Raw genomic sequence first — 14,540 nt, 5'->3', positions numbered from 1 at the left:
TTTTTGCAGCAGTGCACAGCAAACTAGCTGATGACAGATTTCTCCTATGGAAAGACACTGTGGCGTAGAAGCTGAAAACCTTGGTGAAATTTTTTGAAAATGGTAGTGCAGTGTAGATATTAGTTGGGACTGCAAGTCTGGACCTATCAGATGCCAGACCTTATTCACAAATTCCATGCTGCATCTGGGTTCCCTTGGGCACTGATGTTATTTAAGACCACTAGCTTGATCTTTTTCCTGTACAGACAGTGGAGTATGGGTGGGTCTTGTTGGTGTTCTTATATGTCCTCTGGGTAATTTCTGTTTATCCTAGTCATTGACCAATGTAATAATGAATCCTCCAAAAATGCTGTTGACTGCATAAAAAGAAAACCCCTTTCCATACTTGTGCAGCTGTCCTGCCCACTTTGTGAATTATACCAACTCCATAAACTGCTCCAATGTTAGACTCAAATTGTGTAAGATGAACCCACAATTTCTGGGAATTCAAAGGTTACAGGATTTGGCTCCTGGAACACTGAGTCAGCTTTTCACAATTTTTAACAAGCTAAGCAAGACATACATTGATAACTTTTATAACTTTGCTCTAAAGGAGACATTTCAGGAGAGAACTGTTACTATTTATTAGGGTGAGCCCATAAAACTACACAGCATTAACACCCATTTTATTCAGTTGATAAGCTTTGCAAATGGAGGGATATCACCCTTTCAGTATCATTTAAGACATATCTGTTTGTTAGGATGAATTTCTGAAGGGGAAAGGCTTGATATGACTGCAAGTTTGGGAATGAGGCCAGGAATTTCATTATGATACAAACTATAGACATTGTCATGTAGAAGTAATTTTATCAAATATTAAAATTTTCCAAACCCTTAATAACTTTTGTCTGTACACATTCAAAGATCCTACTTGCATAGTGTCAATCGATGTATTCTGGGAGGTGCATATATCTGCTCAGATTACACATATATCATTTTATAGACTTGCAGGACTTGGCAGGACTTATCTGGACAGATGTCCTCTTGATTAAAATCTGTGTCAAAATTAACTTCCTAATTATTACATAATATCTTAAAAATTAACTGAAACGAAGTTAATAAAACCAGTAGTTGTTTGTTTATGTTTAAAAAGTGTGGCTTTTTTCTGCTTATCTATGCTGGACAAAGGAGTATTTTCTACTTTTTGCACTCAGTGTCAGCACCACGGTGTGTTACCTCAGGTGTACACACAGAGAAAAGCTAACTCTACTCTGTTCCAATTAAGTATCTTGAACCCAAAATTCATACCTGTACAGTTGATCAAATACATAAGTCTAATATAATTGTTATTTCTGCACCGTACAAAATAAATATCGTTTCACTCTTTTAAGTGTCTATCTGAGTTGGGTTGATCTTATTAAGGCTTTGTATTACTCTTTAATTCTTGAGCAGGTTAGTATATTCGCCAAAACAGTATGCAATTACAACCCAAGTATCATCCCAGCTACTCCCCAACACCATATTTACTTCCATGTAATCAGAATGTGTTTGCCTGCAGGTACTAGAAATCTAGACTAACTCGTGCAGTTCCTGGAGCCATCAATCTAAACTCAGTTGTCACAATCACAAAGAAAATAAAAGAGAATTGGAATCTGTGTTTAAGAGCGTACCACTGCAGCAATTGTTATGAAATCATCTTTCCTCTTCATAAACACAAATTAAACATACAGAGCTTCTTGCATGCTGTTTGGATTCTATGAAGAATATCTTTCAAATCATTATCTTTCCTCTGTAATTTTTCATAAATTATGTAACTGTGTTAGAAATAGAGAAGCTTTTGACAGCTGTGTTTTTTTTTACATAGAATTAGGCCATTCTACAGAAACAGGCCATTCGGCCCAACTAGTCTGTGCTGATGTTTATACTCTACATGAGTCTCCTCTCATTCCATCTACCTCATCTCAGCCTTTCAGCATATCTTTCTATTCCCTTTTCTCTCATGTACTCGTCTAGTTTCCTTTTGAAAGCATCTAAGTTATTTGCCTCAACCGCTTCCTGTGGTAGTGAGTTCCACATTCTAACCACTCGCTGAGTAAAGAAATTTCTCCTTATTTCCCTAATGGATTTATTAGTTACTATCTTGTATTTATGCCCCCTACTTTTGGATTCTCCCACAATTCTCTCCAAATCTACCCTGTCCAACTCATTTATAATTTTAAAGACCTCTATCAGGTCTCCTCTAAGTCTTCTCTTTTCTAATGAAAATAGCCCAATCTGTTCAATCTTTCCTGATAGCTGTAATCTTATTGCCATCCTTGTGCACTCTCCAGTGCTTCCACATCATGTTTATAGTATGGAGACCAGAACTGTGCACAGTACTCTAAGTGCAGCCTGACCAGGTTCCTAAAGTTTAACATAACTTCACTACTTTTGAATTCTATTACCACTAGAAATAAATCCCAGTGCTTTGTTAGCATTTTTAATTGCTTTGCTGACCTGAGATGCAGTTTTTAATGATTTGTTCATTTGTATCCCTAGATCCCTTTGCTCTTCTACCCCATGCAGTTTTTTATTTTCTACAGTATAGGTGATGTTTCTGTTTTTCCTACCAAAGTGCATCACCTCATACTATCTATGTCAGTTAATTTGCCACTTAACTGCTCAGTCTGCAAGTTTTTAATCAGTTTCTAGATCCATACAAAGGAATCCAAACTTGGTTTAAAGAAACATTATAAACATTTTGAAAAAGAATATATCCGGTGAAATAGGTGGAAAGGTATGTTGTTTAAAATTTTGATCTTGTATTTGTTCAATTTCCAGCCTATGAAGCATAGACAAAAAGAGACTATTGAGTACATTTATACTAACATGTTCAGCTTTGCAGCAATGCACGAGTGGCAGTATTAATGCAGGGTCATTTCCCCATCCGACTCCAGAGCAGAGTGATGTGAGACCTGTTCGGGGGACTGTCTCATGTGACTTGGGTTTAACTTCACTTGTAGTATGACTCCAGTGTCTTGCCAAACAGATTTTAAGAGTGCTCAGGCAGTCTGCTGGATCAACTGGGCACTTTATAAGCTGAAGTAGAGATTTCTTTGATGGTTTAAAAGTTTGGAGGATCCCACCCATGCTCTCAAAATATTCAATATTTACTGGTGGGGAGCATGCACGCACAAAGCTCTATCCTGGTGCCCAGCATACGATTCCCAGCCAGGGGCAGCCTGCTGTTGCCAGCTGTGAATTGTACTCCGAGAGTGCATTTACTCTGCAAATCCAGAATGATGCAGAGTTTGACTCCTTCCTCCAAGGAGTTTCACTCTGTTTTACTCCAGAGTCAGATCATTGCAGCACTAATACACATGAAAGCCACATGCCTCAGACCAGAGGTACAACATAAGTGCAGGCAGAGAGAGTTGGAAAAGGCTGTGCGACCAGCTTGTGTCAAAGCATGTTCCTCAAACATAGAAACATAGAAGATAGGAGCAGGAGTAGGCCATTTGGCCCCTCGAGCCTGTTCCGCCATTTAATGAGATCATGGCTGATCATCCAAATTCAGTACCCTGCCCCTGCTTTCTCCCCATATCCCTTTAGCCTTAAGACATATATCTAACTCCTTCTTGAATATATTTAATGAATTGGCCTCAACTGCCTTCTGTGGTAGAGAATTCCACAGGTTCACCACACTCTGGGTGAAGAAATTCCTCCTCATCTCAGTGCTAAATGGCTTACCCCTTATCCTTAGACTGTGACCCCTGGTTCTGGACTCCCCTGCCATTGGGAACATCCTTCCTGCATCTAGTCTGTCCAGTCCTGTTAGAATTTTATAAGTTTCAATGAGATCCCCTCTCATTCTTCTAAACTCTAGTGAATACAAGCCCAATCGACCCAATCTCTCTTCATACATCATTCTTACCATCCCAGGTATCAGTCTGGTGAATCTTCACTGCACTCCCTCCATGGCAAGAACATCCTTCCTCGGATAAGGCAACCAAAGCTGCACACAATACTCAAGGTGTGGTCTCACCAAGGCCCTGTACAACTGCAGCAAGACATCCTTGCTCCTGTACTTGAATCCTCTCGCTATGAAGGCCAACATACTATTTGCCTTCTTAACAGCCTGCTGCACCTGCATGCTTACCTTCAGCGACTGGTGCACAAGGACACCCAGGTCTCGTTGCACTTCCCCTTTTCCCAATCTATTGCCATTCAGATAATAATCTGCCTTCCTGTTTTTACCACCAAAGTGGATAACTTCGCATTTATCCACATTATACTGCATCTGCCATGCATCTGCCCAATCACCCAACCTGTCCAAATCATACTGGAGTTTCTCTGCATCCTCCTCACAGCACACACGCCCACCCAGCTTTGTGTCGTCTGCAAACTTGGAGATATTACATCTAGTTCCCTTGTCTAGATCATTAATATATATTGTGAATAACTGGGGTCCTAGCACCGATCCCTGTGGTACCCCACTAGTCACTGCCTGCCACTCGGAAAAAGACCCGTTTATTCCAACTCTTTGCTTCCTGTCTGCCAACCAGTTCTCTATCCAAGTCAGTACCTTACAATCCCATGTGCTTTAACTTTGCATGTTAATATCTTATGCGGGACCTTATCGAAAGCCTTCTGAAAGTCCAAATACACCACATCCACTGGTTCTGCCTTATCTTTTCCACCAGTTACATCCTCAAAAAATTCCAGTAGATTAGTCAAGCACGATTTACCTTTTGTAAATCCATGTTGACTTTGTCCGATCCTGTCACTGTTTTCCAAGTGCTCTGCTATTACATCTTTTATAATCGTATAGCATTTCATGGCATTTTGTTTACATATTAAGTGCTGTTTCTTTGGAACAGGGTTATGACATTTATCTTTTTGTTCATTTATTCTCAGTACATTGGCTGAATTGTACTCATAAATGCACGTGGGTTAACATCGAAGTAACTAGTTCTACTTCCCATATAATTCCCCAGAGTTTCCTAGAGCTAGAAACGAAATTGCTTCTTACTTTTAGCACTTCATTTTGACATTGACTAACATTGTTTAGCTATAAGGACAATATGGCAACAAAAAATAGGAGATGTAGTTGGTCTAAAGTAGAACAGAACTATTCATTATAATTCATTGTTTACTTCAGCTATTCATTCATTCCTTTTTGTTTGACACCCATGTTTTTATTTTTGAGTTGTTCTGGCACATGTTGTGGAAGATAATTCACTTTCACGATTTGACTTTTGCAATGGAACTCTGCATTTTTAGGTTTTTGTCTCAATATTGAACTATAACGATATTCTCATTGGACATAACGGAGATTGGAATTTCACACAATTTATATAAGCTATATAACCCCCGCCCCCCCTCCCCCACACACACAGTGCCCGGGACCTGTCACGGTATGGGCTTTGTGATCTATTTAATTATTTCTTTATCATAAAAACAGATCTTACCACTATAGCTTGATAATTTAGTCCTGCCCATGAGCTAACACAGTGCAAATATTCCCGCATAATTCTTCTGTGTTCCAGATATGTTAATGCATTACCTTTACAATGCATGTTTTGCATATTTTAACTTTTGTCTGTGAATGTAGTTTCCACAATGATACTATCGAATCACCATCTATTTTTGGAGTCTGTCACTGTGCAGATATTTAAATAATTCTCATTAACCTCTTAATATCGCATCTCTTTCTTGTGGTACAAAATTCCTTCCACAACTAAAATTAAGTTCCCCATAAGTCTGTCAAGTGGAGAGCAAGGCCTGTCAAGGTGCCAATGTTTCCCACCTCATTTCTTGCAGTGTCCTGTCAAGTGCATTATACTTGCACTTCGTCCTTTAGTCATTTTTCTCTCACACCCGCACCTTTTGTCTCTAAATAAAACATTTCCACAATAAGCAGATCTAATTCCTACACGTTTATGATATAACAGGGACCGCGGACTGCCACTGTGCGGATAATCCCCAGGCAGTGTCACTGTATTGGTTTTGTAAAGGGTCACCTAAACATTTGGTGGCTGAAAGCATTCCTTCCACAATAACAATATCTGAAGCCCATACATTTATGATGCAGCAGAGGCTGGGGGTTGCCAGTGTGTAGATATTTCCCACATAATTCCCTGCAGTTTCCTAGACGTGTAGTATGCTAGAATGAAGTGCCTCCTCATTGTTTGACTGAACTATTATGTGCTTAACATTTACATAACAAAAGTGCCACTCGACTTCCCCGATTAATGCAGCTGAAGGGCTCTTGTGGTCCAGTAATAAACATTGTTGAAATAATTTATTTGGAGCCCTGGTTACTCGTGGGAGAGTGGCCACTGCGAGTTAGCTGATTGGACAGTCAATGTTGTTATGATGGTTTCATAACCACCAAGTACTATGTTTTTCTCTATTGTGTCTTGTATACAAAAGGTCTGTTGTCTGCCAGGCTGATCAGTGGACCAAGATACCCTCTCTCCATATACTGTATGGTCACTGTCAGTTAAATGAACTGCTCCTTGTTCTCCTGCATTGTTCAGGAGTCCCTTAAACATTTTGTCACAGAGAGCGAGAAAGAGAGCGAGGAAAAAGTCCCTGCACATTCTCAACGCTGTACCTCGGAATTCATTCTGTTCTGTGTGCCGCCGTCCACCAGTGTCGATCATTTTACCATAGCTCCCGGCAGCACTCGTTCAATTAATCGATACGTCAGCCTGTTTTTTTGGCAACCGATATCATTTAAACAGATCCCTGACCGAACAATCTCAAAATGTACTAATAATAACGGAGATTGCTTGGTACCAAAGTCGGTACAATGATAGGCTTGCTAATCTGGCAGTGTAGCGTTTGAGAAATGTGCCTGCAAGTTAAAGGGTTGCACTTTTTTGGCGCGAGCTTCGAAAATAAAAGTTTGGCAGCATTTGTGTTTCTTATTTAAATAAAGTGCCCCTGAGAGATATCACGAGAGTGTGTCTAGCAACAGACTCCATCTTAAACTATATGAAACAATAAAATTCAGAATATTAAAAACGAACTAGTTATTGCAGTCAAGTGAAACAACGTGGAATATTTTACTATACTGTGGTTTTGAATAAAGACTGACAAAATCTGATATCATGAAGATAATCGTTCCTCCACTATACCTGTCTGTCCCTGCTTCACGCTTGCTCTGCCTGTTGTCACTCTCGGTGAAGCAGTGTTATACAGCGGTAACTCCGTTGTTTGCCGTGCTGTTTGGCTGGTGATTTATTTTAGGCAGATGCTATTGACAGCCGCTTGTAAACCAGTCCCCATTTATCCTCTCGGTTAATTATCACTCCAGCTGCTAGACCCCAGGCTTTGCAGTGCTAATGTCTTCACTCCTTACTGGGGGAATCTCGGTGTGTCTCGTACAACAAAACGTCTTTTCAATGGAAATAGGGAATGTTAAATCTACTTAAACTAACGTAAACAGCCATTAGTCCAACTATGTACACAGTAGAAACTAAAAGCGTCTGGACAGTAGTTAGCAAACAACGATTTCACTTCGGGTCAACAGGTCATCTTTTAAAACATAATATATTTACAAGACCAATAAGTTTGTCAAAACCACAGATAGTTAACGATTGTAATCTACGGTTCTAATTTATAACCGTACCTTAGCCTGTATTGAGAATTACACAGTGGGAAGACTGTCAAAATCGACATTTACAATAAAACCGTTTAGTCGCGAATAAAAGTTACCAATTTAAACCTATTCATAACGTGAAAACGTGTGAGTATTTGCAAAAGATTAAAAATAAATTTACTTCGGTCTATAGGAGAACTGAGGAAAGTTGCTTCCGGGAAGACTGTACCCACTTTAAAGTACAAGTGACGAGGTGTGCAAACAGCTTACAGCGGTTACAAATGTAAGCATACAGGTTTCTCTTTATGTAAAATCCGCATAATAGGGTTGCGGTCGTTAAACAAATCCGTCAACCAAAGTAAGTTTATTTGTGGGCGCAGTTAAACTTTTGACTGGGCTTCCAACCGCAACATTGAAGAATAAAATAAACAGCAAGAGAAAAGATAAATAAACTTATTCTGCGAGCCTGATGTGGCGCGACTTACTTGAGAAGGCACGGGCAATCCCCCAGAGGACTGAGCCTGCTTTGTGTTAAATGTTTAAAGATTTCAAATGACGGAGTTTATTCCTACTGCAAACACTTCTATTTACAAGGTCAAGTATACCAGCACTCGACGGGTGCTTAAGAGTGTAATTATTTATCTAAGGGCGTTTGAGTGAGGATCAGGAGCCCTGGCAGGAGCCCAGGCTGAATGCCCTCAGTAAGCGACTCAAAGTAGAAGACATTACAATATATGCATGGGTTCTCCTACTTATTTTGCTTTTTTTTGTGATTTTACATCTTTGACCCGTTTCCCCCGCTGTCGTAGAACTATAATAAAAGAACAAACTTCTAAGATGTTTTCGGGTCAAACAACTGGACTGGCTGCATTCCATAACACAATCAATTGGCTATTTAGTTTGTGGTGATATGTGAATCCTAACAATTCTCCGAACAGTTAGGCATTACAATAAAGGATACTCGACATTGAGCATCTCATCGGGAAAGATGTAAAAAATTAACGCTGTTTTTCACAGCAACTTGCTTCTACCAAAGGATGCGTCGCCGAAACATAATAACGAGAAAATTAAGTATGATTTTTCGAAACCTTTTTGTATATTCAGTGTACAATGAGCATGCCAGTCAGTGTTGTTTGGTCAGCGAACAACAGCTGTGATGCGCCTCTCCTTGCACCACTATATTAAAAATAAAAATGACCTCTCCAATGATTAGTAATTTAGAGCTTTCTGGAGTAATTTGCTAAAAAAAATACGAAGGCCAGCAGAAACCCAAATAATCGAAAGTCAAAGTTCGACCCAGCTGTCAGCTGTGAAAACAGCAAAGAGCCCTGGAAGTTTGGGAAAGTTTGTTAGTATCTTACACACTCAAGGACACATTATCAAACATGACAAACAGCTTAGTAATATTAACAGTCAACCGCCAGTGTTTTCACTTTCACTCAACTCTTTGCATACACACGCACACACACAAAGTCTTGCGAAGTTGTTTTTAAACTAGATGACTCTTTATGGCTTCTATGAAAATACAATGTTAATGGCAGCCTTACAAAGTATTTTAAAAGAACAATTTCTATCAAAGCCAATTTTTTAATATCTCTCGCTTTCCAAAAATACATATTTAAAGATAACCTTTTCAAATCTGTATGTTGCATCTTAGATTGTTCAATTGGGATCGCCGAGTATTCATTATAAATCCATTTCCCTTTAGAATAAGTATTGAAATCCTGTACCTTCGCTGGTAAAAGTATCACTGCATTCTTTCACAGCTCGATGCAAAACCAGAGCCATGTGGTTAAGTCTATATTTCAATAAATTATTCCCCAAATGTATACATTTGTAACTTTATACACAAACAAACAACGACTGGTTAAAAAACACCAGTCATATAAGATTTATACTAGTTGCACCAGAGGTTAATTCCACACCTCTGATACAACCGAAAATACAAACAAATCTTACCAGAATTAAATTTTTATAAAAGTCTATTAAATTGTCTTTTTTATATTGAAGATGGCAGTGCAGAGCTTTTTTTTTGAAGAAGGATAAAAGTTGCATTGTTCATTTATAACCGGGCGACTGGTAGGAGTAGTAGTAAAATGGATGCCATCAAAGTCAAAACATTAGGCATTGGGACGCTGGAGGAGCCTCTGGCGCTTGAAGCGTACCTGTCTGTGTCTCTACTATCATCGTCATAACTGATAACGTTTATTCTTGGATCTTCTTCATACTCCCAGTATTCATCCGGCTCCATGTCCGAGCCGCTGCTGCCAGAGCTATGCTCGGGTCCAAAGAAGCAGAGTCTGGCCATGTTGTCCTTGATGGCTTCGCAGATGGGTCGATCGGCTCCGTCGCAGACGCACTCCTTGAGGAGCAAGGCTTTCGGGATGACCAGCATGCTCTCGATCACCTCCCGGCACTGGTCTGTGCATTTGATGCCGTTGAAAAGTTTGCCGCAGTTCTGGAGGTAGCGGCGCATGGCGTTGTTGCACTGTGGCTCCGTCTCGCACTGCAGGCGGGCTTCGGTGCAGCCCATTACCCCGTCCCGGTTGCGGGTCCTCGGCAAGCAGGGCTCGATGGCACGCTTGGTGCTTTTGCACAACTCGTCCTGGACGCAATCGCAGTTCTCCAACATGGGCCCGTTCTGCGTGTGGTTGAGATGGATGAGAGCCGAGAGGCAGTGACTGGGACAGCGCCTGGTGTCCAGATTTAAAACGGACCTGCAAGCCTCGGTATACTGCTCGTAGGCAAAGTTGCAATCGGGCTCGACCTGGCACTGCACGATGGCTTGCCAGCAGATCCGCCGGGTCAGCACGCCAGAATTGCTCAAAAGGAACAGTAAGCAGACGAGAAGGTGGCCCCCGATTCGGATCAAGCCAGCGAGACTTGCCATCGTCTTAGTGTCTGAAAGTTTTGGAGTTTGCTAAATCTTTGCATAAGGGATGGCTTGTGTCATGCATCCATTCAAAAGTCCTCTGCGATCGCAGCGAAGAGTTTCTTTCTCAATATTTTCTGCAGAGCTTGGAAGGCTGCGTGCTTCTCGCCCGCTTTTCCGTCAACACACTGCATGCAATGCTTCCGAGAGTTTGGCTACGGTTCTTTTTACAGCAAAGACTTCCCTCCTCCCCACACACAAAAAAACTCCAACGTGCTCTAATTAGCTCGGCAGCGCCTCATTATGTATTCAACAAATTGCAAACAAACAGCGGTGCAGCCCTCCACATCCTGGTCATTCGGGCTCGTTTCCCCGCCCTCTCGGCTGTTACCGGCCGACATGATTGGCTCACAGCTTCCTCGCCCGCCCATTGGGTTCCTACTGCCGGATGGGATTGGCTCACAGCTCCCTCGCCCGCCCATTGGGTTTGTACCGCCAGACACGATTGGCTCACAGCTCCCTCGCCCGCCCATTGGGTTTGTACCGCCAGAAGCGATTGGCTCACAGCTCCCTCGCCCGCCCATTGGATTTGTACCGCCGGACGGGATTGGCTCACAGCTCCCTCGCCCGCCCATTGGGTTTGTACCGCCAGAAGCGATTGGCTCACAGCTCCCTCGCCCGCCCTCTTCTGCAGAGCAAAAGAGTTGCCAGGGGGAGAATGTGACTGACGGTCATTCAGGCCAACCAGGTTCCCGGAGCCCGGACAGCTTCCGACCGTGTCTACATTCTTTTGTAAATTCCCGCCTCGTTCCCTGGATCGGGGCCGAGCCCGAGTGCGGGGCAGGAAGCCTCAGTCCTTCGCTCCCGGCCCGGGGTTTAACTCTGACGGTCTGCAGCGAATGGTGGGCTGGGCCGCCTTATCCTCTCCCTCCCTCCCTCGGCCCGTTATCTTGCCGGACTTCCGGCTGCATCTCCTCCATCAAAGTAAACAAAGACGCAAGTTCAAAAGTATGTTGATTGTTGCAAGAACGGTTCCCCAAAATCCTAAATGAGCTTCTTCGCGTTTTTAAAGAACACAAGTTAAGCGATTGCTTGCCCTTTAAAGCAAGATTCGAGCCTTTTGGTTTTGATTTGAAGTATTTGTCTCGTTATTTATTTAGAAAATGGAAAATAATTTGGATTAAAACCAGTTTTATGAGAACCTTGAGTAAACTTTATTCGTTCTTTGTTTTGCTCATGATATGCTTAAGAATTGGGGTTATTATTCCTTTCCTCGTCACTTTCCTTTTCTTTCCCACGTTCTCTCCTTTCATATCTCATTCATAAATAACCACCATCTCTCACTACGTCCAATCCTCACATCAGCATTTATTCATTCTTATTATCTTTCTGATTGACATTCAGACTTTCTCTCCCATTGGTCCCCAAGCCTCAGGTAGGTTAACGGCCATGGAAACTGACGTCACTCGTGCCTTCCAAAGGTTTCTAATTCATAAATTTGGTACAACTTGTGTGGCCTTGTTTGTACCTTGTGTTTGGGCAAGAAGGGAAATGAAAAACAAAACATGCTTAAGAAGTTGTGCAATGCGTTTGCGTTCGACCTATGTGTCCATATCAGAACGAGACTAGGTAACAGGTTATTTTCTCCAGATGAGAAATGACTTCTGCCAATGCATAAAATATCGGAAATAAATTGAAAGTAAAATAAAATGTATGTGCTACCATTGTAAAATGCACACGAGGCACGAGGTTTTGTTTTTAAAACGAATGCAGTAGCAAAATATGGTTCCTGACAATAATGAGGCGCTTTTGAAGACACTAAACAAACTACCAGTACCTGTAATAATTACAACTATTGATAACCAGAATTGCATGGTGTAGATAATTGGTGTGACTTTTTCACATTTTTTATATTTAATAATAAACATTGACAATCACAAAGCAAATCACAATCATAATAAATGACAATCCATAATTAATAGCAATCATAGTAAAACACCTGTATGTGCAAAGCATATATGTCAAAATACTGTAATATATGCTTGCATAATGAATGACTGGAGTTGATGTACTTCGTTAAGAAAAGACAACAAGCCACCGAATCATGAATTTAATTTTGAATAGTTTTTTGCTTTCGTGAAAATAATAATTACACCATGTTTCTTTATTTAAACACCACAGTTGATTAAATATGTGAAAGAAACAGAAGCGGATGAATGTAATTTGATGCCATGCATTTACTAACAGGCATAGATCCAAGGTTCTTCTCTTGCTAAATAGTTTAGAATGTACTTCCTGTGGTGATTTGGCTGAAGGGGTCGTCACATGGGATTTAGAAGTTATAAAACAAAACTGTATTTAAAAGTACACGACATTTTGAAAATAGCATGCAAACAGGAAACGATGTAGTTCTGACACCAACAAGGCTCCTAAATAATTGGTCTTTTTTTTAACAATGCTGGCTTGCACACCTCTTAGTGAAAGTAGATCAATAGTGTATGTTAGGCAGAAGGACTCGATTGTTTAACCATTCGAGGACTGCACCAGCACTTCGGCCAAGGGTTTTAAGAATATAGAGATAACATAGAAACATAGAAGATAGGAGCAGGAGTAGGCCATTCGGCCCCTCGAGCCTGCTCCGCCATTCAATGCGATCATGGCTGATCATCCAATTTCAGTACCCTGTCCCTGCTTTCTCCCCATATCCCTTGATTCCCCTTAACCTTAAGAAATATATCTAACTCCTTGAATATATTTAATGAATTGGCCTCAACTGTCTTCTGTGGCAGAGAATTCCACAGGTTCACCACTCTCTGGGTGAAGAAATTCCTCCTCATCTCAGTCCTAAATGGCTTACCCCTTATCCTTCGACTGTGACCCCTGGTTCTGGACTCCCCCGCCATCGGGAACATCCTTCCTGCATCTAGTCTGTCTAGTCCTGTTAGAATTTTATAAGTTTCAATGAGATCCCCTCTCATTCTTCTAAACTCTAGCGAATATAAGCCTAATCGACCCAATCTCTCTTCATACGTCATTCCTGCCATCCCAGGTATCAGTCTGGTGAATCTTTGCTGCACTCCATGGCAAGAAAATTATTCCAAATATAAGGCGACCAAAACTGCACACAATACTCAAGGTGTGGTCTCACCAAGGCCCTGTACAACTGCAGCAAGACATCCTTGCTCCTGTACTCGAATCCTCTCGCTATGAAGGCCAGCATACCATTTGCCTTCTTAACCGTCTGCTGCACCTGCATGCTTACTTTCAGCGACTGGTGCACAAGGACACCCAGGTCTCGTTGCACTTCCCCTTTTCCCAATCTATTGCCGTTCAGATAATAATCTGCCTTCCTGTTTTTGCCACCAAAGTGGATAACCTCGCATTTATCCACATTATACTGCATCTGCCATGCATCTGCCCAATCGCCCAATTGTACTGGAGTTTCTCTGCATCCTCCTCACAGCACACATGCCCACCCAGCTTTGTGTCATCAGCAAACTTGGAGATATTACATCTCGTTCCCTCGTCTAGATCATTAAAATATATTGTGAATAACTGGGGTCCTAGCACCGATCCCTGCGGTACCCCACTAGTCACTGCCTTCCACTTGGTAAAAGACCCGTTTATTCCAACTCTGCTTCCTGTCTGCCAACCAATTTTCTATCCAAGTCAGTACCTTACCCCCAATCCCATGTGCTTTAACTTTGCACGCTAGTCTCTTATGCAGGACCTTATCGAAAGCCGTCTGAAAGGCCAAATATACCACATCCACTGTTCTCCCTTATCTATTCTACCAGTTACATCCTCAAAAATTTCCAGTAGATTAGTCAAGCATGATTTACCTTTTGTAAATCCATGTTGACTTTGTCCGATCCTGTCACTGTTTTCCAAGTGCTCTGCTATTACATCTTTTATAATGGACTCTAGCATTTTCCCCACTACCGATGTCAGGCTTACCGGTCTATAATTCCCCATTTTTTCAATAGTGGGGTTGCATTAGCTACCCTCCAATCCATGGGAACTGTTCCAGAGTCTATAGAATTTTGGAAGATGACCAGCAATGCATCTACTATTTCTTGGGCCACTTCCTTAAGTACCCTA

General features: G+C 41.5%; 1 protein-coding gene across 1 annotated transcript; it reads right to left on the bottom strand.

Annotated features, from left to right (window-relative positions):
• Positions 1-9,134: 9,134 nt before the first annotated feature.
• gas1a (growth arrest-specific 1a) lies at positions 9,135-10,776 on the bottom strand. The gene has a single exon (XM_085985096.1). The coding sequence runs from the start codon at positions 10,455-10,457 to the stop codon at positions 9,630-9,632; it is 828 nt and encodes a 275-aa protein (XP_085841222.1). The 5' UTR covers positions 10,458-10,776; the 3' UTR covers positions 9,135-9,629.
• Between the last annotated feature and the right edge of the window lie 3,764 nt (positions 10,777-14,540).

This window comes from Somniosus microcephalus, chromosome 1 (assembly GCF_052327205.1).
Source record: "Somniosus microcephalus isolate GS21.2 chromosome 1, FLI_Smic_1.0, whole genome shotgun sequence".
Taxonomy (NCBI): domain Eukaryota; kingdom Metazoa; phylum Chordata; class Chondrichthyes; order Squaliformes; family Somniosidae; genus Somniosus; species Somniosus microcephalus.
This window is presented reverse-complemented; position numbering and strand designations above follow the sequence as displayed.